The sequence below is a fragment of the Meles meles genome, chromosome Y (assembly GCF_922984935.1).
Source record: "Meles meles chromosome Y, mMelMel3.1 paternal haplotype, whole genome shotgun sequence".
Lineage (NCBI taxonomy): Eukaryota > Metazoa > Chordata > Mammalia > Carnivora > Mustelidae > Meles > Meles meles.
In genome coordinates, this window is record NC_060088.1 from 13,000,417 (window position 1) to 13,025,655 (window position 25,239).

Below are 25,239 nucleotides of genomic sequence, written 5' to 3' on the forward strand. Positions count from 1 at the left end.
ACCAAAAGAGCCATCCAAGTGCCCCTTCTTTCTTTATTTTTAATTTATTTCCCTTTTATATTCTTGCTTTATTGCATTAGAGTTTTTAGCACGGTTCTGAAAGAGTTGTGAATAGGAACATCCATACTTTGTTCCTGATCTTGGGGAACCCTTAATGTAATGCAGGTGTAGTCTTTTTGTAGATACTCGTACCAGAGGAGGAAGTTGCTCTGTTTTCCAGCTTTACAGAAGTAACTTTACCATGCTTGTGTTTGCTTTTCTTTTTCTGTATAGATCATACAATCATACGGTTTTGCTTTTTCAATGTTTTAATGTGATGGATTACAATGAGTGGTTTCCTAATGTTGAAGCAACCTGCATACCTGGGATAAATCTCTGTTGGCCATGGTATATAATTCTTTTTATACATAGTTAGATTCTAGTTGCTGATATTTTGTAGAGGATTTTTGCACCTTTGTTCTTAAGACATATTCCTTTTTGTTGTTGTCTTTTTGTAATATCTTTGGTGATGTCTTACAATGTTTAGTATTGATATTAAGATAATCATTATCTTGGCCTCATTAAATATGGTTATAAAATGTTCCTTCTGCTTCTATTTTCTGGGGCAAACAGTGGAGCTTTAGGATAATTTCTTCCTTAAATATTGGGAGAAACTCAACCAGTAAATTCATCTAGCTCTGGTAGTATTTTCTATTATGGCAAGTTTAAGTTTTGGCAAGTATTAAGTATAGTTCACATACAATGTTATATTACTTTCAGCTACACACATAGTAGTTCCAAAATTCATATATTAGGCAGTGCTCACCATAATAAGTCTAATTCCTTTCTGTCACCATGCATAGTTACATAGTATTCTTTACTATCTTTCTTACAGAGAGAGGTCACAAGTAGGCAGAGTCAGGCAGAGAGAGGCGGAAGGAGGCTCCCTGCCGAGCAGAGAGCCTGACATGGGACTTGATCCCTGGACGCTGGGATCATGACCTGAGCCGAAGGCAGAGGCTTTAACCCACTGAGCCACCCAGGAGCCCCTCTTTACTGTATTTCTTATCCTGTCCTTTACATCCTGTAATGTATTTTGCAACCAGTGGTTTGTGCTGCTTAATCCACTTAAATTGCCTATTCGCATACAGCCCTTCCCTCTGGCAACCACCACTTTATTACTGTATTTGAGTCTATTTCTGTTTATTTATTCATGTATTTTTATGTTTGTTTATTCATGTAATTTGCTTTTTATATTCCACCTGTAAGTGAAATCATAAAATATTTGTCTTTCTGTGACTTACTTCATTTAATAAAATATCTTCTAAGTCCATCCATGCTGTCACAAAGACAGCATTTCATCTTTCTTATCATTAATAGTATTCCATTGTGTATTTTTATACTACATGGTTTTTATCCATTCATCTATTGATAGACTCTTTGATTCTTTCATAATTTGGCCATTATATAAATAATGCTGCAGTAAACGGGAGCATTTATTTTTTCTAATTTAGTGGGGTTTTTTTTGTTTTTGTTTTTTATTTTTCCTGTGGGTAAACATTTAGTAGTGGAATTGTTGAGTAATACAATGTTTCTATTTTTAATTTTTGAGGAACCTCAATACTCTTTACTCAGTATTTGCTGCAATTTACATTCCTACCAATAGTCCATGAGAATTCCTTTTTCTCTATGCCTTTACTAACATTTAGTTAATTTTGTGTTTTGATTCTAGCCATTTTGACAGGTATGAGATGGTGTCTTATTACAGCTTTAGCTTGTGTTTCCTTTTGAGTGATATTGAGCATCTTTCTATGTGTCTGTTGTCCATTTGTATGTGGTCTTTGAAAAACTGTCTATTTGGGTCCCCTATCCATTTTTTAAGTCAGACTATCTGGTTTTGGGTATTGAGTTATTTATAAGTTGAGGATGCTAATCCACTTATTAGGTATATCATTTGCAGGTTATCTTCTCCCACCCCATACATCGTCTGTTTCTTTTGTTGACTATTTCCTTCACTGTGTAGAAGCTGTTTATCTTGATAAAGTTCCAGTAGTTCCTTTTCGATGTCTTGTCCCTTGTCTCAGGATTCAAATCTAGAAAAATACTTCTGTAGCTGACATCTATGAATTAATGTGTGTTTTTTGTTCTACAAATTCTGTGGTTTCAGGTATTGCATTTAGGTCTTTAACCTCTATTGGGTTTATTTTTGTGTATAGTATAGAAAAGTGGTCCAGTTTCATTTTTTTGCAGGTAGCCTTTCAGTTTTCCCAACACCATTTGCTGAAGCGACTGAGACTGGTTTTTCCCCCATTGAATATGCGTGGCATTTATTTTCTTATGAGTACTTTGAACCTTTTATCCCACTGTTGTCTAGTATAACAAGTCTTTTGTTTCTCTTATAACTCTTACATTTTATCGTGGTGAGTCATTTTCTTTGCTGCTTCTGGATTTTCTTTTTGTAGATTTTGGCATATATTTTATTATGATGTCTTAGGTGCAGTTTGTTCGTTTGTTTTAGTTAGGGTTTCTAAACTGAGTTTCAAATCAGATTTTTTTAAAATTTTATTTATTTATTTATTTATTTTTAGGATTTTTATTTATTTATTTGACAGAGAGAAATCACAAGAGAGGCAGGTAGAGAGAGAGGAAGGGAAGCAGGCTCTCCGCTGAGCAGAGAGCCCGATGCGGGACTCGATCCCAGGACCCTGAGATCATGACCTGAGCTGAAGGCAGTGGCTTAACCCACTGAGCCACCCAGGCACCCAGATTTTTTTTTATTAATACAGAAAGAGTTCTGCCTTTTTTTCTTCCAGTACGGTTTTTGGTGGCCTATTCCACTAAGTTTAGGCATTTTTTCTATTAGGTATTATTCACTTACAGTCTGTATTATAAGCTCTGTGTTTAATGGGTTTTTTTTTTTTTTTTCCTCAATGTATGTTTTTTTACCTTAGTAAAAAGGTAAAAGGAACCTCTGAATTTGTTTGTTCACAGTCACCATCTTGTTTTTATCGCTGGTTTTAACTTTTAGCCTGGTCTCCTGAGATATTTCCCTTTGTGCTTAATAGGTTGGGATCTAATACTAATTTATTATTAAATTTACTGGGGTCTAAAACTAATTTTTTATGATCAGCATTGTGACCATAGTCCATCAGGCTTCTTCTGTTGGCTGTCTATTCAGTGTGGATTGAGGAATACATTGAAAATTTCAGTCTGTTCTCAAGTCCTTCTTTACTTACAGTGTACCATGGAGTCCCTTTAAGAGAGAATAAATTCAAAGTACTCTGATCTATAGCTATAGAAGTAATATAATTACTGCTTTTAAAAATCTGTATGTCAGTTTGATGATGGTGAATGCGTTTTTTAATTGCCTACCCACTTTTGAATAGTATTGATTAGATGACAATATTTGCTACTTTTATGAAAATAGATTTTATACAAGGATTTTAAAGATTTTATCCTAATTACTCCATGATTATTCTTTTACTTAATTATTCCTCACAGTATCCTTTTGTACTTTTAACGTCCATCATTTTTAATGTCTCCAGTATTAAAGTAGATAAAATATAAGTGATATTCTTGATTTAAAATATATTGTTAGCTTAGGGTATTTTAGATGGTAAAACAGCAGCATGCTGGCAGATTTTAATTAGCTACCTAAGACTGACTTTACTGTGTATGTAATTTAGTTCTGTTTCATATGAAAGCAGAAGGCTTTGCCTTCTTGCTAAATTAATTACCAACTTAGAATTACCAATTCTAAGATACTCTCTAGCGTTTTAAGATTTAACTCCATATAAAGTTTTATATTAAAAATATGTTAATGTATAATTATATTTCTAACTCAAGAGAAGTTGTTTTCTTGTTCTGTTATTAGAGTAGCTCGGGAAGTACTAAACTTGTTTTCTTATGCCATATTACTTTAATCAGTGTTCCTTAATTACTGTGTTGTAAAACAAAATGAGAATCTTTCTAGAGCAGTTAACTATGCCAAAGACAAATTTCATTTAAAATTAATTCATTGTATATTTTAATTCCATGGATAACTTTCCTGTTGGTTCAGAACTTAATGGTTTAAAAAAAAAACTATCCCATAAAAATGCTCTAACATTATCCATATATTCTCCTAATCTTGTGAATTTAGGAAAAAGTGCCATCAATTCTTGAGTAATAAGTGAGGAACTACACATAAGATATCTGTGTGTTATGAGGGGTGAGGGTGAGAATATAGAAATCCATATAAGTTATTTCTTGAAATACATCCATAGATTTAATAGTTTTTGCTTTTTGGATGAAAGATACCTACCAGATTTATATTATAGAGTAACTGGTAATTTCAAAGATTTAGTAAGTGCATGTTCTATATTAAATTTATAATACATTTTTAAGATTTTTTTATTTATTAAGATTTTGTTTATTTATTTGACAGAGATCACAAGTAGGCAGAGAGGCAGACAGAGAGAGAGGGGAAGGGAAGAAGGCTCCCTGCTGAGCAGAAAGCCCGATGCGGGGCTCGATCCCAGGACCCTGGGATCATGACCTGAGTGGAAGGCAGAGGCTTTAACCCACTGAGCCACCCAGGTTCCCCTATAATACTTTTTAGATAAGTGATTTGTGCTATTTAGTTTGTGTAATGGCTTCACTTGGTAATGACCATATGTATTTTTTACCATATCTAAATTTACAGATAACATTTCTGTAAAGGTGAAAATGTATGTAACAGAAGTGAGCATTAAAAATTCTCAAAGCCCTTATATGAAGAAATATCTTGGCACACTAATACAAATTATGCAGCCCAGTTATATAATCTTTGCTAAAGATTCTAACCATCTTAATCAGTGGATTATGGGACCTTCTAAAAATAAGTTTTAGGTTTTAGATTGTTATACTGCACATTTAATTGCTTATTTTTGTGGCTTATTAAACATTTTTAATCCTCAGTACTGTTCTGTGTATGTATTCTGAGTTTGCGTAATAGTAGATTTAAACAAATCTTGGTAATTTCTTTTCTTTCTTTTCCCCCCACCCCCAAGGGGCTTCATAAAGATCAGAGTTCACATTTGGCAGAACCCAATGATGAACAACCTCCCTTTTCTACTGGGCCTGCCCAGTATCTCCAGGCAGCTAGCACTGCTGTTCAGAAACAGACTGGACTTCGAACTCTGCCTAGCAATTCAGTAACACAGGGAGCTGCTTTCAATCACCTCTCCTCTCATATTCCTACCTCAGGTGGACAACAAGGCATTATCTTTACCAAAGAGGGCAAACCTTCAGGAAATCGATCCTTGGTGCCTGAAACAAGCAGGCATGGTGGAGACAAACCTAATGGCTGTGCTGGTGTCAAAGGACTTTCTAATCATGTTCAGCAGTTGATGGCAGAACCTGTTTGTAGTCCTAACCATGGAGATTCCACATTACTAAACGTACAAATTTCAGACAATCCTCAGGTCTCTGCGTTGTTGGTTGGAAAAGCCAATGACAGTGGGGGTAGTGGAGCTTGTGACAGAGTCAGTAATTTTCACCCCACTGTTTGTACAAAGACTAATAATTCTGTTGCCTCTTCACCCTCTTCAGTCATTTCTACTGCAACACCTTCTCCAAAATCCAGCGAACATACAGCTATACACAGTGTTCCCAGCCTTAACAGTCCTCACAGTAGGTTACATACATTTAATGGAGAAGATCTAGAGAACTCACAGAGCTCTGTAAAAACAGACCTGCCCATAATTAGCCAAAAGCCTGGTCCTCATGTTATACCATCACTATCGGTGTCCATATATTCAAGTTCCTCAGAAGTGCTGAAGGCATGCAGGTTAGTATGGGGATGTCTGGCACAAAATGGGAATGGTTGACTACTATTCAGATCATTTATAATATTTTGACTTTAAAAGTAATAGAAATTATGTTTCAGAAAAAATATAAACTGATAATAGTCATCTAAAATAACAGTTTCAGAAGCGTCTTTTTTATGCTTCATACTGTGGTTGTAGTGTAGCAATGTATCAGATGTGAAAAACATTTTCTACAACCTGCTTTACCTGAGAGGAATGCTTTTAACTAGGATTGTCTTCTGTTGGTTGTTAGAGTTATCTGCTTCTCCATGATTGACCTTATACTGGGAAATAAAACCTGAAAATGAATTAAATCATATTTGGTAGAAAACAACAAAGCCTGGAAAACTACACTGTATGTTTCCTTCTGTTAACACTCTTGACTGTAGTAGAGGTTATAAAGTAGCCACTCTGGTAGGAGTTAGCCATATTCTGCTACTCCCAGAAATTTTTTTCTTAAGCGTTTGCCTTCCCACAAAAAAAGAAGAATCAAAGAATAAGGAAAAGTTTGTTTTGGTATTGTGACATCAGATAGATTTCCCCCTCTTACGGATCTTAATTTACTTCTTAAAAATACAGATTTACTGTGGTATGATTCACATACATCACATTTCACTCATTTAAAATGTATAGTTCAGGGGCGTCTGGGTGGCTCAGTAGTTAAGCATCTACCTTCAGATTGGGTCATGATCCCAGGGTCCTTGGGATTGAGCCCCGCCTTGGGCTCCCTGCTTGGTGGGAGGCCTGCTTCTCTCCTTTCCACTCTTGTGTGTGTCTCCTGTGTATTCTGCTAAGAACTGAATAGCTTCTATACTGCTTGTATGTCTCTCTCTGTCAAATAAATAAAATCTTTAAATAAAATGTACAGTTCATTGGTATTATAGTGTATTCCTAGATAAGTGCAAGTATCACCACAGTCAAATTTACAGGAATTTTAGCACCTCAAAAGGAAACTAATTAACAAGTTTTTAATGTGTTTTTCTGTTTGTACTAAACCCAATAGAATCTAATCCTAAATTAAATAATAAATTACCTTTTTCCTTTCTTGAATTTACTTATAAATGTTCTTTTTCAGTGTTTAGAAGACACTAATAAAACTTGGATAAAGTAAGTGCTTAGGGTAATGAAGTGCTCTATAAGGTTTTTATTACATAACATTTAAAATTTGAACACTGATACATTGGATCTTTTAAAAGATCTTTTTAATTTGAGGTTGAAATTAAGTAAAATAGAAAGTAAATGCAGTTTAAGTATTTTTGAAGTACCTTGGCTATTTACTACATGTTTTGAACTTCAAAATAGAAAATAATTGTTGCGTAATTTAAGACTAAATCTCCTCTTGAAACTGCTGGTTATGTATTTCTCTATTTGCTGTATCTAAAACTTGTTTAGATGTGAGTTATTAGATTATTAGGATTATGAGTCAGCCATTAAATGTGTATCACTGAGAAAGTTAAGCAGTATTGCACATTTTAAAATTTTTATGTAATTTGTACTTAGCAGCCACCTAGTGTGGAGTAATGAAAATAATTACAATATTATGTAAAGTTATGGCTAAATGAAATTGGTATCTTTCACATTTTTAGTAGGTTAAAGATTTTAACCTCATTTCATTTTTGAAATGTCTGTAAATACTCAATTTTGGGTTAACTAGTTTCTTTGAGATTCATTTTGGCTTAGCAACTGCTAAAAGGACTTTTGCCTTATGTCGGATATGATTTTTATTTTTTAAACTTGGAAGTATTGGGGTACCTGGCTGGCTTATTTGGAAGAGTACAACATTTGCTGTAGAGATTACTTAAAAATAAAATAATTAGAAATAAAGTTGCAGGTATCTTTAAGATACTGTATAAACCTGTGACTGCATGTTTCTTTGTTTGTTTCAGTTTTTTAGTGTAACTGTTAATTTAGTATTGAAGGTAAATTCACCACCACCATTCATTCAGAAATCAGAAAGGGAAAAAACAAATAGAAAGGACAAAAGAGAATAACAGAACAGGATCTGAATGTTAAGGTTAAAATTATTCTGAGACTTTGAGAAAGAACCAGGTTGACAAGTGATAACTGTCTTGCAGTTCTGTTAGTTAATACTGACTTGTTCTACACAGGATGAATTCATATTCCTGTAAAGGAAGAAGTATCAGTATGAGAGTGCCAACTCTCCCTCGTTGAGAAACTTCTGGAGGAAAGAAACTAAATTGCATATGAGTTTATCTATGAAATACCTTTCATTTTTGTTCTAAGTAATATGTTTGAAAGTAAATTTAACATTTTAAAAAGAATTTTTATGTAATAATGGATATCCTCTATAGAGTAAAAGAAGGTTTAAGAAGTCTTTAAAAATGAAATAAACTCTTCTAATCATTCCTGTATCTATCCCCAAACCCCCACTTATTCCCTTCATAGGTTGGATTTTTACAGTATAGTTTCCCATGGACAGTTACAGATACATGCCTATTAAAAAAACTAATTTATTTATTTTGTTCACAACTCTGTACTTTTGCCCTGGGGTTGACTCTTGTATTTTTAACAGAGGAAAACTTGTGGTTTCTTTCTTATCAAAAACATGTATTAGTTCTTTGAGAGAAATTTCTATAGTTTCTGACTTGAACTTAATAGGTAGAAATGTATTAAGCAATTACCATATGTTTCATTGTATTACTTGTTCTAGGTTTTCTTACATATCTGTGTTCCTTATAGGTTTTTGAAGTCATTTTTATTTTTATTTATTTTTATTTGTTTTTTTTTTTTTTTTTTTTTTTAGAGAGGGAGAGGTAAGGGGCATATAGAGAAAGAGAGAATCTTAAGCAAGCTCCAGCCCAGAGCCAGACGTTAGGTTCCATTCCACAACCCCAAGGTCATGACCTGAGCAGAAATCCAAATCCAGGCACTTAACCATCTGACCCACCGAGGCGCTAAAATAAGTCATGATTATTTTTAAAGTGCTACTGTTTGGGACATCTTGGTTTCACTTATGGTATCTTGCTTTTCTTAGAGTTTAGTTTGTAACTAAATGCATTCAAGAGATTGAATTAGTTTTAGCTCTCTTGCGCATGTCTTTTTTTCTTTTTAGAAATATATTTATACTTCACATTGCTTGAGTTTTCTGTATATCCGTATTCTGTTATAGAATTGTAAAAGTAAGGAGACATACACTAGCTATCCTTTATTACCTAGTCTTATTTTTCATACTGTGAATAGCTGAACTTGATGCCACATTAAATTGGCTTAAAAGACTTTGAAGAGCTTGTTAATATTTGACCCATATTTTGTGGTATTCTGAAATATTATCTGTTATATTCTATGACATTTCTCTCTATGAAACAAGCTTTTTGCAATCCGTCTGAATTGTATGTACTATAAAGTGATATATAATCTAGCATTGAAACCATTTTTTATTATGTAGAGATTGTATTGAGTCTTAATGCATTGGTCTAAGAAGATATTTGCATTTTCCCATTATCAGCTTTAGACAGGTAGTTTTTACTTGTGAAAAGCAGTTATTCTGTGGATTTTATAAATTAGAAACAGTTTTGTATTTTAAAACTTTAAAATGTATCATATCTAACTGGTAATGTAAACAGTATGGGTCATCATGTTTTGTAAGTACTAGAACTATTCATTTAACATTTAACCTTAATAAGTACTTACAAGTATAGAAGCTTAGTTTAATATAGGTCTGCACATTGTTTTAGTTTTTAAAAAAGTAATTTTAAACCTCCCCCCCCCCCCAAAGATTTTATTTATTTATTTATTTATTTATTTATTTATTTATTTATTTATTTTATCAGGGAGAGCACAAGTGGAAGGGGAGTGGCAGGCAGAGGGAGAAGCAGGCTCCCCATTGAGCAAGGGGCCCGATATGGTACTCAATCCTAGAACCCTGAGATCATGACTTGAGCCAAAGGCAGACGCTTAGCTGACCAAGCCCCTCAGGCGTCCCTTAAACCTTATTGTTGATTACAACATCAAAAGTTCTTCATTGTAGTTAAAATATAAGTTATATACCCTCAGAACTATTTAATATGGCATCTGTAAAGTTGACGGGTATTGTACTTGAAGCTTAGTTTTCATTACCCCAGAGGCCTAACTTTGAAAGTGTTTTTCTTTAGCAAAAATAATCAAGAAATGGTAATTTTGCTTTCAGTTTGTGTTACTAAATGATCCGAAATTTTAAAAACGTAATCTGTTCTAAACGCAGTTACTGATGTGTTTTTTATTTCCCAAAATAGTTTGCAGATTCTTTGAAATTTTAGTATTTTTAAGAGTGGTTTTCCTTACATATCTTAATTCATTAGTTATTTTTTAATGTGATACTTAATTAGGACAATCAGGTTTTTTTTAAGATTTTATTTATGTATTTGACAGAGAGCAAGAGCGAGCACAGGTAGGCAGAGGGAGAGGGAGAAGCAGACACTCCACTGAGCAGGGAGCCCAATGTGGGGTTTTGACAGGAGCCAACGGCAGATGCTTAACCAACTGAGCCACCCAAGCGCCCCAAACTAGTTTCACTTTTAAAAAATATTTCAGTCGGGGAAGGAGAGAGAGTGCATGCACGTTAGTAGGAGGGACAGAGAGAGAGAGAATATCCCAAGTGACTCCCTACTGATGGCGGAGGCCTGCACCTGCTCCATGCCACTACCTCTGAGATATGACTTGAGCTGAGAGGGGTTTATGCCCAACCACTAACCACTTAGGCTTCCCAGTTTCAATGATTTTAAAGGCTTAACAGTTTTCTGTATTTGTTTTGAGGGTTTTTTTGTTTTGTTTTTAAATTTTAAAACTTTAGAAATATTCCTGTAGTGTTCGTATACTAAAAAAGCATGCATTGGGGAGTAATTTTCCTGTACTTAAAAAATTTGTAACTTATGTATTTCACAAAGGAAAAATATTAATCCAAAACTATACATGTTATTTTTAAAATTACTATAATAAATTACAGTAAAATGATGTCCTCCTGAATATTAGGGAATTACACAAAATCAGTTTTGAAAATAAACAAATGGTCTTTCTGGATTTGAAAGTTGACAGAGTTACTCTGGAAATAAGACATTTAGGGAAAGAGACAAGTCTTTTTTTTTTTTAGATTTTATTTGTAAGAGAGAGCGAGCAGAAGCAGAGGGAACCGCAGGCAGAGGCAGAAAGAGAAGCAGGCTCCCCACTGAACAAGGAACCCCCTGCAGGGCTTGATCCCAGGACCCTGGGATCATGACCTGAGCCTAAGGCAGATGCTTAACTGACTGAGCCACCCAGTGGTCCCATGAAAAGAGACAAATCTTAATAACCTTGCTTTCTTCTATTTTTGGTTCAAAGTAGTGTTAATATTAAGTGAAGAAGATCTAAAGGGGAAATGTTGATAAAGTTGGAGTTTATATTTTTAAGACATGAAAATTAGAAAAATCTTGTTAATTCAAGTTATGTGGATATGTAGTGTATTTCACTTAGGTTTCCTTAAATGATACAAGAAATCAAAGTGAGTATCTGCCAAAATTAAGTTTTTTGTTATTTTTACGGAATAGATACAAATAACTTAGCATGACTTTATTTTTGTAAGTGCTGCTTACCTAAACCTTAGGTATTTTACTAAATTTTACTTAATTTTACTTTTTCAACTTTCTACTTTCAAAATTAATGTATAGCTGATATATTTTTCTGGTTATTATTTTCCAGGAATCTAGGCAAAAATGGATTGTCTAATAGTCATATTTTGTTGGATCAATGTCCACCTCCAAGACCACCAACTTCACCATACCCTCCCTTGCCTAAAGACAAGTTGAATCCACCCACACCTAGCATTTATGTGAGTTTGTTTCACTGACAAAATAGGAATATATCATGTGTCTAAACTTGTCTGTCTTTTGAAGATAAATTTTTATACCAATGTGGATGCCCTTTTAGGCAACATTTAAGTTTTTTCTCACAAGTTGATGATTCTGGAAAAACATATCCCAGAGGATGATAAATAACATTTCTCAATTTAAATACCAACCTTCTTTTATTAAAAATTCTTGCTACGCAGCTGTGGTTTTTATTTGCATGTTGTCTGTGATTGCTTTGCACTAGACTGAGAGACTTAAGTAGTTAACAAAACAACGTACAGTCTATTAAACCAAAAACATTTACCACCTGTCCTTTTGTAGAAGAGGTTTTTTTGTTGTTTTATTTTGTTAGATTTTATTTATTTAATTGACGAGGGAGACTGCAAGAATGGGAACACAAGCGGGGAGAAGGAGGTTTCCCAGTGAGCAGGGAGCCCGGTGCAGGGTTCAGTCTTAGGACCCTGTGATCATGACCTGAGCTGAAGGCAGATACTTAACCACTGAGCTGCCCAAGCACCCTAGAAGAGGTTTTTGGCTGGTGGTTTATTCAGAAAGATTTTTTGAAGTTAATATTTAAGTATCTTCTCACAGATGGCTGGGATTATTGGAGAGTAGCAAAAGAATTGTTTTTGTGTCATTTTTAGTTAACATTGTTATAAATGTACATTATATGTCTTATATTTTAGAAAATGTACATTATTATAAAAGTTGATATAAACCAAAATAATTAGATTGTTCCTCAAAGAGTTTTGTTGTCTATCCTTGCTATATTCCCTTAGATATGTGCCAAAAAAAAAAAAAAGTTTTGAGCTAAAAGTTGAATAAGCACTAAGAATGAATTTATAGATAGGGGATTTTGAAATTTGGCCTTTCTTTTCTCAGTGTTATATTATCCTTTATCAAATTAAAATGTATGCATATGTTATTGTGAAAGGAAGATGTGAGATAAACATAAACTTGAGGGAATAAATGAAAAACGAATACTTATCTTTATAGGTCTTATTGAATCATTTTTTTAATTTTGCTTTTAGTTTTTAAAACACTGATGTTGAACATTAAGTTTCACTTCTCCCACCTCTTTCATACAAGAAGTATGCAAGTACAGTTAAAGTACACTTAGTAATCCTTTGAACTACTAAAATGTTTAAATATCATCATATCAATTTTAGTATAATGTGATACAGTAGTGTAATATAACAAATTGGTAATTTCATTTGAAACTATCAAATTAAGATGTGTTTCTTCAAGAGAAATTTATGTTGCTATTCTAATAATTTCCTGCAAAAACTAATGATAAAATCCTGTAATACGTAGTAACACAATATTAATGGTTAAGATACATTTTAAAATGTGAAAATAAAAAAAATTCTACATGTAAAAATGATGAAAAGGTGAATAGAGATTTGCACTATAATTTTTAATCATTTATATGAAATCTAACAAAACATTTTGATTTTACAGTTGGAAAATAAGCGTGATGCTTTCTTTCCTCCATTACATCAGTTTTGTACAAATCCCAAAAACCCTGTTACAGTAATACGTGGCCTTGCTGGAGCTCTTAAACTAGGTAAGATTGAAAAAAGAAAGTCTGAACTTGTTTGTTTGTTTTTAATTATCTTTAGTATTTTAAAACACTGGCAAAAACTTTTTTTTCTCGTTCAATGTTCAGTGTTCTTTCTTTTTTTTTTCTCTGCCTCTTTAGCACATCTTTAGTAGGTGATGCCATTACTGACATATTTTTGATGGATGTTTACTTAGTTTTTAATTGGGTATCATTATGCAACATTACTGTTGTAGGTTACATGATGGAAGTCTTGCTAAGCTATAGAATATAGGTAAAATTATATCATATTTGTAAGTGCTACAGCTTCTTTTTATATCCTGTCATGATAGATATAGTGTCTCAAGGAGTTGCTTTGCAATTGTGGCCCTACATGGCTTCAAGAAGTCTTCAGGAAAATGGGATAGAGTTCCTTAAGGATTTTCCTACATAATTTTATATGTCCAGTGTACCACATAAAATTTTATTTATTAACACAACTTATTTATTTATGAAGATCTTGGACTTTTCTCTACCAAAACTTTGGTAGAAGCTAACAATGAACATACTGTAGAAGTGAGGACACAGTTGTTGCAACCAGCAGATGAAAACTGGGATCCCACTGGAACTAAGAAAATCTGGCGTTGTGAAAGTAATAGATCTCATACTACAATTGCTAAGTATGCACAGTACCAAGCTTCCTCCTTCCAGGAATCATTGAGAGTGAGTATTTATTTCCTGGAAATTATTTTGCTAAATGCCCATTGCTTTTAAAATAATCTGTTTAGTTTCTATGACTATGTTTTATAAGTGCTGTAACTTAGAAATTACTGAACTATTAACAATTTAAGCAAAGGTGAAGATAAAAAAGAAAACTTCTGTCTCATGATATCTTCTAATTTTGAAATATTTCTAATTAAAATAGTAAAGTAAGTCTACATAATAGTTGTAGAGTGATTAAATATTAAGGAAAACTATCTGAGTAGGTCTCATGTTCATTTAGTCAAACATCAAAAGGTGTTCTCACTTTGTTTTATATGAAAGGTACTCTTTCTTTGTCACTTGTAGTCTTTAAAGAAAACTGCAAGAGAAGAGAAATATCTCAAAATAAATGACAAGTACAAAAATAAAAAAGAATGGTACTAGGAAGTGAATCAGAAATTGAAACCTGTAGCAGTTACTAAAATAGAACTTTGTGGATTCTTTCACAATAATAATCAGATCACTAAATACATTTTTCAAACACTTCTCAAATTATGTTTTGTTTTTAATTTGAAAAATGTATTTGAAGATGGTTGGGAGTTGTGAGTGTAGCATCAAGTATGGAGTTACTGTTGCACATTCTGTTGTAAACCTGAAGCTAGTAAAACATTGTCTTTCAACGTATATGGAAATAAATATAAGTAAAGTAAATTAAAAAAAAATCATAAAAGTGAAAACTGGGGTGCCTTACTGGCGTAGTGGTTACTCATCTGCCTTCGGCTTGCCTTGTGATCCCAAGGCCCTGGGATCAGGCCCCCCATCAGGCTCCTTGCTTGGCTCTCCACTCACCCTGCTTTAGTTCCCTCTCTGGCTGGCTGTCTCTCTGTCAAATAAGTAAATAAAATCCTTAAAAAAAAAGTAAAACTGACTTTGAACTGAGTATATTACAGACAAAATAATGCAGAAATCTTATTAAAAATAGGATAAGCATTCTTGTTGAAGATCGTTCTTTTTAACCATATTTCTTTAAAAGAAAGACTAGTGTCTTTTTTTAAGCTAGTCAACTCTTTAAAGAATACACGAACAAGTACTAACACAGATACACCACATACAGTATAAAGTTTTAAATTTATAATTTCTCATGTCATTTATTTTTAGAAGTGTTTAAGGTTCTGACTTCATTTTACATTTTTTATAATTGATGCCGCAAGAATCAATTATTTGGGGCGCCTGGGTGGCTCAGTGGTTTAAGCCTCTGCCTTCGGCTCAAGTCATGATCTCAGGGTCCTGGGATCAAGCCCTGCATCGGGCGCTCTGCTCAGTGGGGAGCCTGTTTCTCCCTCTCTCTCTGCCTGCCTCTCTGCCTACTTGTGACCTTTTTCTCTGTCAAATAAATAAATAAAATATTTTTTTAAAAAAAGAATTACTTATGTGTGAATTGTGAATGTATAGAGTTTTTTGTGCTAAGTTATACATTACAAATTTACATTTGTGTAATTTTTACATGTGTAGTTCATTGGCTTTCAATTCGGAGTACATTTTTCATCATTTCACTCTGAAACAAATTTTTTTTTCTTTCAATTTTATTTATTTGTCAGAGAGGCAGAGGCAGACAGAGAGATGCAGGTTCCCTGCAGGGAGCCTGATGCGGGTCATAATCCCAGGGATCATGATCTGAGCCCAAGGCAGATGCCTAACCCACTGAGTCACCCAGGCACCCCAAAAATGTCTTTCTTTTAAGTAGGGAAATCACCATTATCTTTTTTCCATAACCCCTGGTAACCACTAATCTACTTCCTTTTCCTATAAATTAGACAGTTCTGGTTGCTTACAGAAGTGAGATCATATATTTGTCCTTTTGTATCTGGCTTCTTTCTTCTTTTTTTTTTTTTTTTTTTAAGATTTTATTTATTTATTTGACAGGGAGATATCACAAGTAGGCAAAGAGGCAGGCAGAGAGAGAGGAGGAAGCAGGCTCCCTGCTGAGCAGAGAGCCCGATGTGGGGCTCAATCCCAGGACCCTGAGATCACGACCTGAGCCGAAGGCAGAGGCTTTAACCCACTGAGCCACTCAGGCCCCTGGCTTATTTCTTTTAGCAGAAAGTCTTCCTATATCATGTATTTTGTAGTAGGTATTGCAATTTCATTCCTTTGAAAATCTAAAAATACTCTTGTATATATATAACATTTTGTTTTCCATGTATCTTTTGATGGGCATTTGTGTTATTTTCATTTGTCTATTGTGAATAATGCTATGAAAAGTTGGGTTTAAATGTTTTTACCCCTCCTTTCAGTTTTTTGGGTCTATGGCTAGAAGTGGAATGGCTGTATCATATAGTAATTCTGTGCTGAGTGTTTAAGAACCTGTTTTCCACAATGGTTATGTCATTTCATATTTCTACTAATAGTGCATACCAGTTCCAGCTTCTCTACATCCCTAGCACTTGTTATCTTGCTATTTGTGAGGTTTTCTTTATCATTTTTTTTTTTTAGTAGTAGCTATTTTCTTTTTTAAGATTTTATTTATTTATTTGAAAGACAGAAATTACAAGTAGGCAGAGAGGCAGGCAGAGAGAGAGAGCAGGAAGCAAGCTCCCCGCTGAGCAGAAAGCCGGATGCGGGGCTCAATCCCAGGACCCTGGGATCATGACCTGAGCCGAAGGCAGAGGCTTTAACCCACTGAGCCACCCAGTCGCCCTCAATGGTAGCTATTATAATGGATGTGAAATGATATCTTATGGTTTTGATTTGCATTTCCCTTTCAGTTAGTGATGTTGAGAATCTTTTCTTTTCCGGATTAGCCATTTGTGTACCTTCTTTGGAGAAGTATCTCTTCAGTTTCATTGCCCCCCCCCCCTTTTTTTTTAATTTTTAAGATTTATTTATTTATTTATTTGACAGAGATCACAAGTAGGCAGAGAGGCAGGCAGAGAGAGGAGGAAGCAGGCTCCCTGCTGAGCAGAGAGCCCAATGCAGGGCTCGATCGCACCCAGGTGCCCCTGCTTTTCTTTTTCTGTATAGATCGTACAATCGTATGGTTTTGCTTTTTCAGTGTTTTAATGTGATGGATTACAATGAGTGGTTTCCTAATGTTGAAGCAACCTACATACCTGGGATAAATCCCTCTTGGCCATGGTATATAATTGTTTTTATACATAGTTAGATTCTAGTTGCTGATATTTTGTAGAGGAATTTTGCACCTGTGCTTATAAGACATATTCCTTTTTTTTTTGTATTGTCTTTTTATAACATCTTTGGTAATGTCTTAAAATGTTCAGTGTTGCTGTTAAAGTAGTCATTATCTTGTTCTTGTTAAGTGCACTGAGGAACTCAGCCAGTAAGTTTCACCTGGCCCTTGTGGTGTTTTCTGTTTTAGAAAGTTATTTATTATTGATGCAATTTCTTTAATAGTTACAGGCTCATTTAGGTTCTCTTTCATCTCATATTATATTTGGTAGATTGTATTTTTCAACTACCCAGATTGTCAAATTATTCTTTAATGACCATGCTATTTATAGTGATGTCTAGTATTTTTTTTTTCTCCCCATGAGTGAAGTCTTCCCCCCCGCTCCCCAATTAACATGGTTATAGTGATTTTACTAATTTGTACAAAGAGCCATTTTTTGGTCTCATTTTTTTTCTTTGTTGATTTTCCTTTTTCAGTTTATTTACTTCTGTTTTAATTCTGAATATTTCTTTTTGCCAACTTATATTAAATTTAATTTACTCTTTTATTTTTTTAGTTTCCCGTAGAGGAAACTTTTCCTCTATAGTAGATCTTTTTACTATAGATCCTCTATAGTAGTTCTTTTTTCTTTCTTTCTTTCTTTCTTTTTTTTTTTTTAAATGGGTTGATTTTGCGGCATTTCAGTTTTCACAGGTTGGCGTTTTCATTGGAATTTAGTTCAGAATAATCTTTTGAGAGTCCTTCAACCATGTGTTCAGAAATGTTCTTTAATCTCTATGCATTTGCCTATCTTTGTGTCAGTGATCTTTGGCTTAATTCCATTATGGTCTGTGTTTAGGTATTGTATCATCTGGTATTTTAAATATGTTAATGAATATGTACCCTATGAACTTGAGAAGAAACTGTGTTCTGCTATTGATATACTAGTCTCTAGTTGTCCATTATATTCAGTTGGGTATGTTGAATTCCATAATGAAAGTACTAATTTTGTGCCTGTTGAATCTGTCTATATCCTAATAGAGGATTGTTTAAATCTTCCAACTGTAGTAGTGGATTCTTCTCCTTCTTGCAGTTCTATTAGTTTTTGCCTCATGTATTTTGATGCTTTATTGTTAGGATCATGTAAGTATTATTTTGTCTCCTGGAAGAATTCATCACCTTATTGTTGCGTAATGGCCCACTTTGTCTTGAACATCTCTTTTTTGTTCTAAAGTACAGTCTGTCTAAAATTTTAATAGTAATTATGTTTACTTTCTTTTGCTTGGTGTTAGCACAGCTATAGTTTTCTCCATCTATTTATTTTTGAAGGTATAATGTGTATTTCTGTAGAGCACATGTATTGGGGTCTTGTTTACTCACTCTTGAGAGTCTCCATGTTTTAATTGTTATGTTCAGACCATTTGCATTCAAAGTGATTCTTGATATGGTTAGATTATATCTTCCATTTTATTTCTTTTTATTAATTGTACTTATCATTTGTTCTTACCTTTTTCTCCCACTCTGCTTCTACCTTTTTTATTTTTTTACTTAGACAAAGTATATGATTCTTTTTATATCTCTTTTATTCTAATAACACTACCAATTCTTTTTAAGATTTTTTTAGGGGTTGCCCTAGAAATTGCACATTATACTTGGAAGTAATCCAAGTACACTGTCCAATAACACTATACTGTTACAGGGTTGGTGCACGTATTTTATTATTATATTTTATTCATTTCACTTACACATAAGCAAATATGTAGATAAACACATATATGTGCATATAAAATCAAACACATTATTATTATAACTAGGAACTATTATTATAACTAGGAACGTATAAAAGGTTACTTGTTACATTAATTGAAAATAAATAAAATATTTGTCTTTTATCAAATGTAAAAATTAACTCAAAATGGATTAAAGAGTTAAAGAAATGAATGAATAAATGAATGAATTAATAAATGAATAAATAATTTTAAAATATTTAGAAAAAGAGTTAATTGTAAAATATAAAACCATAGAAATACTGAAAGAAAACAGAGTTGCACACCTTGACATCAGTCTTGGCAATGGATTTTTCGCCCAGTTAATAAAAGCAAAACTAAACAAGTGAGTTTGCATCACACTAAAAACTTGTGAACCGCTAAAGGAACTATCATCAAATTGAAAGGCAACCTACTGAATGGGAGCAGATAGTTACAAATCTTACATTTGATATGGGGCTATTACATAGAGAGAAGCTCTTCTGTTGAGAAAAAGAAACATCCAATTTAAAATGAACAGAATATCCCAGTAGACATTTTTCTAAAGAAGACATTGAAGAGGCTAACATCACAAATGGTGAAAGACATTCAGAGCAAAAACCATAGTGAGATATCACCTCACTTAATATCCAAAGAAAACTACTATTAAAAAGAGGACAGATAAGTTTTTATAAGAATGTGGAGAAAGTGAACCCTTGTGCAGTGTTAGTGGGAATGCAAACTGGTGTAGCCACTATGGAAACTCGGGGGTTCCTCAAAAATTTAAAAACAGAAATAGCATATGAGCCAGTAGTCCTGTTTCTGGTATATATTTGAAGGGAATGAAATCAGTCTCTGGAAAAGGTATCTCTTTCCTGTTGTTTCTTATAGCATTTTTACAATAATCAAAACAAGGAAACAGTCTTAATGTGTATCACAAAGAGATAAAGATTGTGTGTGGGAGCGGGGGCAGGGAGGGGAGAGAAAGAATATTTTTCAGCCATTTAAAACAACATGGAAATACTACCATTGGCAAAACCTAGAGTGAACCTTTAAGGCATCATGCTAGTGAAAAAAGGCAAAAAAATAAATACTATGATATCACTTATGTGGAATCTGGGGAGAAGACAAACTTCTAGATAACAAGAATTGGTTGAGGGCTATATAGAATGGGTGAATGTGGTCAAAAGATATAAAATTTTAGTGATAAGGAAGTCCTACAGATATATTATACAATATGATGACTATAACAATACTGTCTTACATATTTGAAAGTTGATAAAGACAGTAGTTTTTTAAATTTCAATGTAATAAACAGTGTTATATCAGTTTCATGTGTACAGTATGCTGATACAGTATGCTCAGCTATTCTGTACATGACTCAGTGCTCATCATAAGTGTACTTATTATACCCTTCACGTATTTGACCACCTCCCACTCCAAACCTTCCTTCTGGTAAACTTGAGTTTGTTCTCTAGAGTTGAGACTTTTTTTGTTTGTCTCGGTTTTTTTTCTTTGTTTATGGTCCCTTAAGTTTGAACGCATTCTAAGAGCACTTAATTTTTTCTGCTCTCAGTCCTCTGTTTAGGAGTGTGTCCTGTTTTATATCCTTTTATTTTGTGTATCTCTTGTTTGATTTTTACAGATATATCTAATTTGACTGCTCTTTGCTTCCTTGTTTTCTTACTCCTGCATAGTCTTTCTTTTCCACTCAAAGGAATCCCCTTTAATATTTCTTGTAATCTACTTTAGTGCTTATGAATTCCTTTAGCTTTTCTGTGGGAAACTATCTTTCCTATTCTGAATGACAGCCTTGCTGAATAGAGTATTCTTAGCTGAAGAGTTTTTATTTCAGTACTTTGAATATATCATACCAATTCCTTCTGGCCCTGCAAAGTTTCTGGTGAAAAATAGCTAATAGCTTGAATGTACTGCTTTCTTTTCTCTTTCTGCTTCTACATTCTCTCTTTATCACTGCTTTTTGCCATTTTTATTACTGTGTGTCTTGGTGTGGACATCCTTGTATTGATTTTATCAAGAGTTTTCCGTGCCTCCTCGATCTGGATTTCTGTCTCCCAGATTGGGGGAGTTTTTAAGTGATACTTCTTCAGATTTTTGCTCCCTTTTCCTTTTTCTTTTTGGGATCCCTATAATGCAAATGTTTTTATACTCGTTGGTGTCACTGAATTTCTGAAACCTATTCTCATTTTGTATTATTCTTTTTCTTCTGTTCATCTTGATAGCTTCTGGTTACTCTTCTCTTCTGGGTTGCTGAGCCATTCTTCTGCTTCCTCTTATCTACTCTTTATTCCCGCTAGTGTATTTTTAATTTCAGTTACTGAGTTTTTCATCAATTGCTTCCTTTTAATGTTTTCTGTCTCTTTGTTGAGGGTCTCATTGAGATCCTCCACTCTTTTCTCAAGTCCAGTGAGTATGTTTATAACCATTACTTTAAATTCTCTACCAGGCATATTGCTTATTTCTGGGTTTTTGTTGTTGTTGTTATTCATTTGTTTGTTTTAGGTCTCTTGCTGTGATTTTGTCATGTTCTCTCATTTGGGACGTATTTCAATGTCTCTTCATGTTGTCTAACTCCCTGGGTTTGTTTCTGTGTATTAGGAAAGTCAGCTACATTTCCTGTTCTTGATAGTAGTGGCTTTATGAAGAAGGCCTGTGGTATCATGCCGTGCGATTATGTACCCTGTTCCAGGGTGTCTCCTGTATGTGTGTTTTATGCGCTCTACTATACGGTTGAGTTGTGTTTGCCATCAGGCCAGTCATCTGCAGTGGCTCTCTTTGTCTTCTGTAGGTTTGGTTCTTGCAGTTGTTTTGTTTTTAAGTCAAGAGAATAGAGTTGTTCTTTTCGTTTGTTTCTCTTTTTAAGATTATTTATTTATTTATGATAGCTACAGCACACAGGCAAAGGAAAGGGAGGGGTAGAGGGGGAAATGAAGGGGAGAGAGAGAATCTGAAGCTGACTCCCCACTTGAGCATTGGAGGCTTATGCAGGGCTTGATCTCCCCATGAGATCGTGACCTGAGCCCAAACCAAAAAGTTGGATGCTTAACTGACTAAGCCACCAAGACATTCCTGGTCCCTGTATTGATTGTTAGTGGACCAGTTTGGGGCCTCCTTAGGCTTGATTTGAATCAAACCAGGCATTTGCCAGAGCTACATTAGCACACAGCTGTGTGTTGTGCCTGTAGAAGCTTTTCTTGATAGGCAGTCCTGTGGCCAGAACTGATGTCTCCCTGAGCCCATTTCAAGGGTAGTCAGATTGATATGCGTGGTTGGTTATCTTTCCTTGTCCCTTGGGCAGAATTCCCTTTAGGATGGTGTTGTCCCAGGTGGGGCTGCTTGGGTACTGGCAAGCTTATGTTGCCCCTCAGGACATACTCCTACAAAGGCCAAGTCCACGGAATAATGCAGGGGTCATGCTCACAGTGATAGCAAGGTGTGTACCTGTATGCTGTGGGGGGGTGGGGGAGACCTGGAGCCTCCTGACTGAGGCTGTTGGGGTTAGAGGGGACATGTCCACAAGATAACCAGGGCAGCTCTTACTTTCAGCAAACTAATTGGAGAGTGTTGACACTGTACTGGTTTCAGAAAGTTTCCAAGTATCCTGGTTGGAGGGCAAGAGAAAAATGGTTTCCACCCACTTCTTTTGTTCTGGAGAAGTGCCTTGCCCCTTCAGCACACCTCTGAGATTAGTAAACAAAATCTTTTACTTTTTGCACTGCCACTACTGTGCTGTGTCTCTATGAAACTGTTTATTTTATGTCTTTAAGGGTGGGTGCTCAATTTTCTATCATTGTCCCACCTCTTCCAGAGCCCAACCCACAGATTTAGGAAATTGTAAGTGTTAAATCTGGTTTTCAAATCCGAATGTCATGGAACTATACCTTTCATGTGTGGGGGCTAGATTCTCCCCCTTTTGAGCCCAAGGTATCCCTCCCTGTCATGGACAGTCCTGTGAGTTTGTTAGGCTTGCTACTATATCTCTACCCTTCCTATCCTTTTCATTGTGGCCTCTTCTCAGTGTTTACCTGTGGCAAATATGCCACTCCCCAACCCCGGTTTCCCACCCCTATGTGTTGCCCTGGAGTATGTGTTTTGTTTTGTTTTTAAGACTTATTTGAGAGCGTGTGAGAGGGAGAGAGAGAGAGAACTTGAGTGGGGGCTGTGGAGGGAGGTGAAGAGCAAAGGGGAAGGAAGAAGCAGACTCTGCTGAGCAGGGACTCTAAGATCGTGACCTGAACTAAAAGCAGCCACCCAGTTAGTTGAGCCACCTGGAGTTTTTAACTCTTAGACATGCTTACATTGAGTCTTTGGCAGATTGTGAATTATGTTTAGTTTTTCCTGCCACAGCATTGTTTCCAGTGGAGGTCTCTTTTCCTGTTAGGATTTTTTACTATCTGTCTCTTCAGGTTTGGATGCAATATTTCGCCCCTGAGTCTTCACGTCTTTTACTCATCTGAAAATAGTTGATTTTTAAATTTGCTTACCTTTTTAATAAATTCTTAGTTCATTGTGGCTGTGTCTGCTCTTCTAACAGGTCCAAACAAGTCCTCAGTCAAGTATTTAATTTGCAGATACTTTCCTTGTTCAATAGTTACCTTTTTTTGGAGCACAAAACTTTATTTTTGATCAGTTATTACTTTACTTTGATTGCTTTATCTTTGATGTCATAGCTAAGAAATGACTGCCTAATCTATGGTTGTGCATTTTACTCCTGTGTATTTTATTTTAAGAATTTTATAGTAGTGGGGTGCTTGGGTGGCTCATTTGGATAAGTGTCTGCTTTTGGCTGAGCTCATGATCCCAGGGTTCTGGGATCAAGCCCTGCATCAGACTAACTGCTCAGCAGAAAGCCTGCTTCTCCCTCTCTCACACCCCCTGCTCGTGATCCTTCTCTTGTTATGTCTCTCTCTGTCAAATAAATAATATCTTTTTAAAAGTTCAAAAAAAATTTTATAGTGGTACATCATTTATATCTTTGATTTATTCTGAATTATGGTAAAAGAAAGGAATCCAATTTCATTCTTTTCAGTGTTGATTTCCAATTGTTTTGGCATCATTTCCATATTTAATTATATTGGCACCTTTGTCAAAAGAGTAACATTTTTATTTGGCTTTTAAATTCCTCTCTAGTGCTGTGTGCTCTATTATGTTTTATTATATGTAATATAATATGTGATGACATATATGTAGTCTCAAAAAATTAAACTATACAGAACTTGTTTATATGCCCTTCATTTTGTTAGTATTAATGCATACAGGCAGGCTCAAGATGACTAAACAAAATCATAACTTAAAATGGCAAATCTTAATTTTTCTTACTGTAAACATCTATAGCTGTATTTGTACTCCTGGGCAAACACTCTTCTGTTTTAGAATATATACTTTTGTATTGCTACCTGACATTTGTAAAATAACTTTTAATACCCCCTAAGTTGCTTTTTTTTTTTTCCATTATCTTTATGATTTGTGGCAAGTATAAAAACCTACATATTTCATTCCAGAACAATGTCCATAAGGGAAACAAATTTTGCTTTTTGTTTTTGAAATATGGAAGAGTGTTGTTCTTAGAGTTATGGATGTACTTCCAGAATTTTTTTCCTTAAAAAAGCCTCATTTTTAATATTTTTACTTTATTTTATATTATATTTTTTATTTGAAGGAGAGAGAGAGGATGTCCGAGAGTTAGGGAAGAAGCAGAGGAGGATGTACAGGGACAAATAGGCTCCTTAACCAGCATGGAGTATGAGGCAGGGCTTGATCTCACAACACTGAGATCATGATCTGAGTGGAAATCAAAGAGTTTGACACTTGACTGAGTCACCCAGGAGACCCTTTTATATTATTTTATTTTTCAGTTCTCTTTAAAGTTCTCTTGTAATCACTTAAAATGAAATTCATCTACCATTTTCAGAATGTCTGATGGTCCACAATTAAATTAGAATTGGTACATGTCTTTCTTATTTACATAATACCTGACTTTTATAATATTAATTTTGTGAACGATAGAGGAAGTTAGTACCATGCCATTTGGCTTGATTTTTTTATTTAATGGGATAAGTGAAGATATATTATGTGAAATGTGCTTATTAGAAACTTAATTTTGAAATGAGTATGTAATGTTCATGTAGGTAAAACTGTTTTATTAATTGTGTAATGAAAATTGTAGCCTGAAATACGTACTAAGAATGAGTGTTTCTGCTAATCTATAGGAAGAAAATGAGAAAAGAACACAGCATAAAGAATATTCAGATAATGAATCCGTATCTTCAGATTCGTAAGTACCTTTAATGTTTGTTCAGTATTTCTATCCAAAATTCATGAACTTAATATTCTTAAAAAAATTTTTTTTTAAGTTCTGGAAGGAGAAGGAAAGGACCTTTTAAAACCATAAAATTTGGAACCAACATTGACCTCTCCGATGACAAAAAGTAAGTCCTCA

At 34.4% G+C, this 25,239-nt stretch overlaps 1 protein-coding gene across 3 annotated transcripts in view; it reads left to right on the top strand.

Annotated features, from left to right (window-relative positions):
• LOC123935830 (lysine-specific demethylase 6A-like) overlaps nucleotides 1–25,239 on the top strand; it is a 183,114-nt gene that overhangs the window by 130,812 nt on the left and 27,063 nt on the right. For all 3 annotated transcript variants that reach the window (XM_045996635.1, XM_045996636.1, XM_045996637.1), the window contains 6 exons: nucleotides 5,010–5,788; nucleotides 11,478–11,607; nucleotides 13,088–13,193; nucleotides 13,684–13,889; nucleotides 25,010–25,074; nucleotides 25,154–25,228. In XM_045996635.1, the coding sequence (XP_045852591.1) occupies nucleotides 5,010–5,788; nucleotides 11,478–11,607; nucleotides 13,088–13,193; nucleotides 13,684–13,889; nucleotides 25,010–25,074; nucleotides 25,154–25,228 (1,361 nt within the window). The remainder of the gene's footprint in view (nucleotides 1–5,009; nucleotides 5,789–11,477; nucleotides 11,608–13,087; nucleotides 13,194–13,683; nucleotides 13,890–25,009; nucleotides 25,075–25,153; nucleotides 25,229–25,239) is intronic.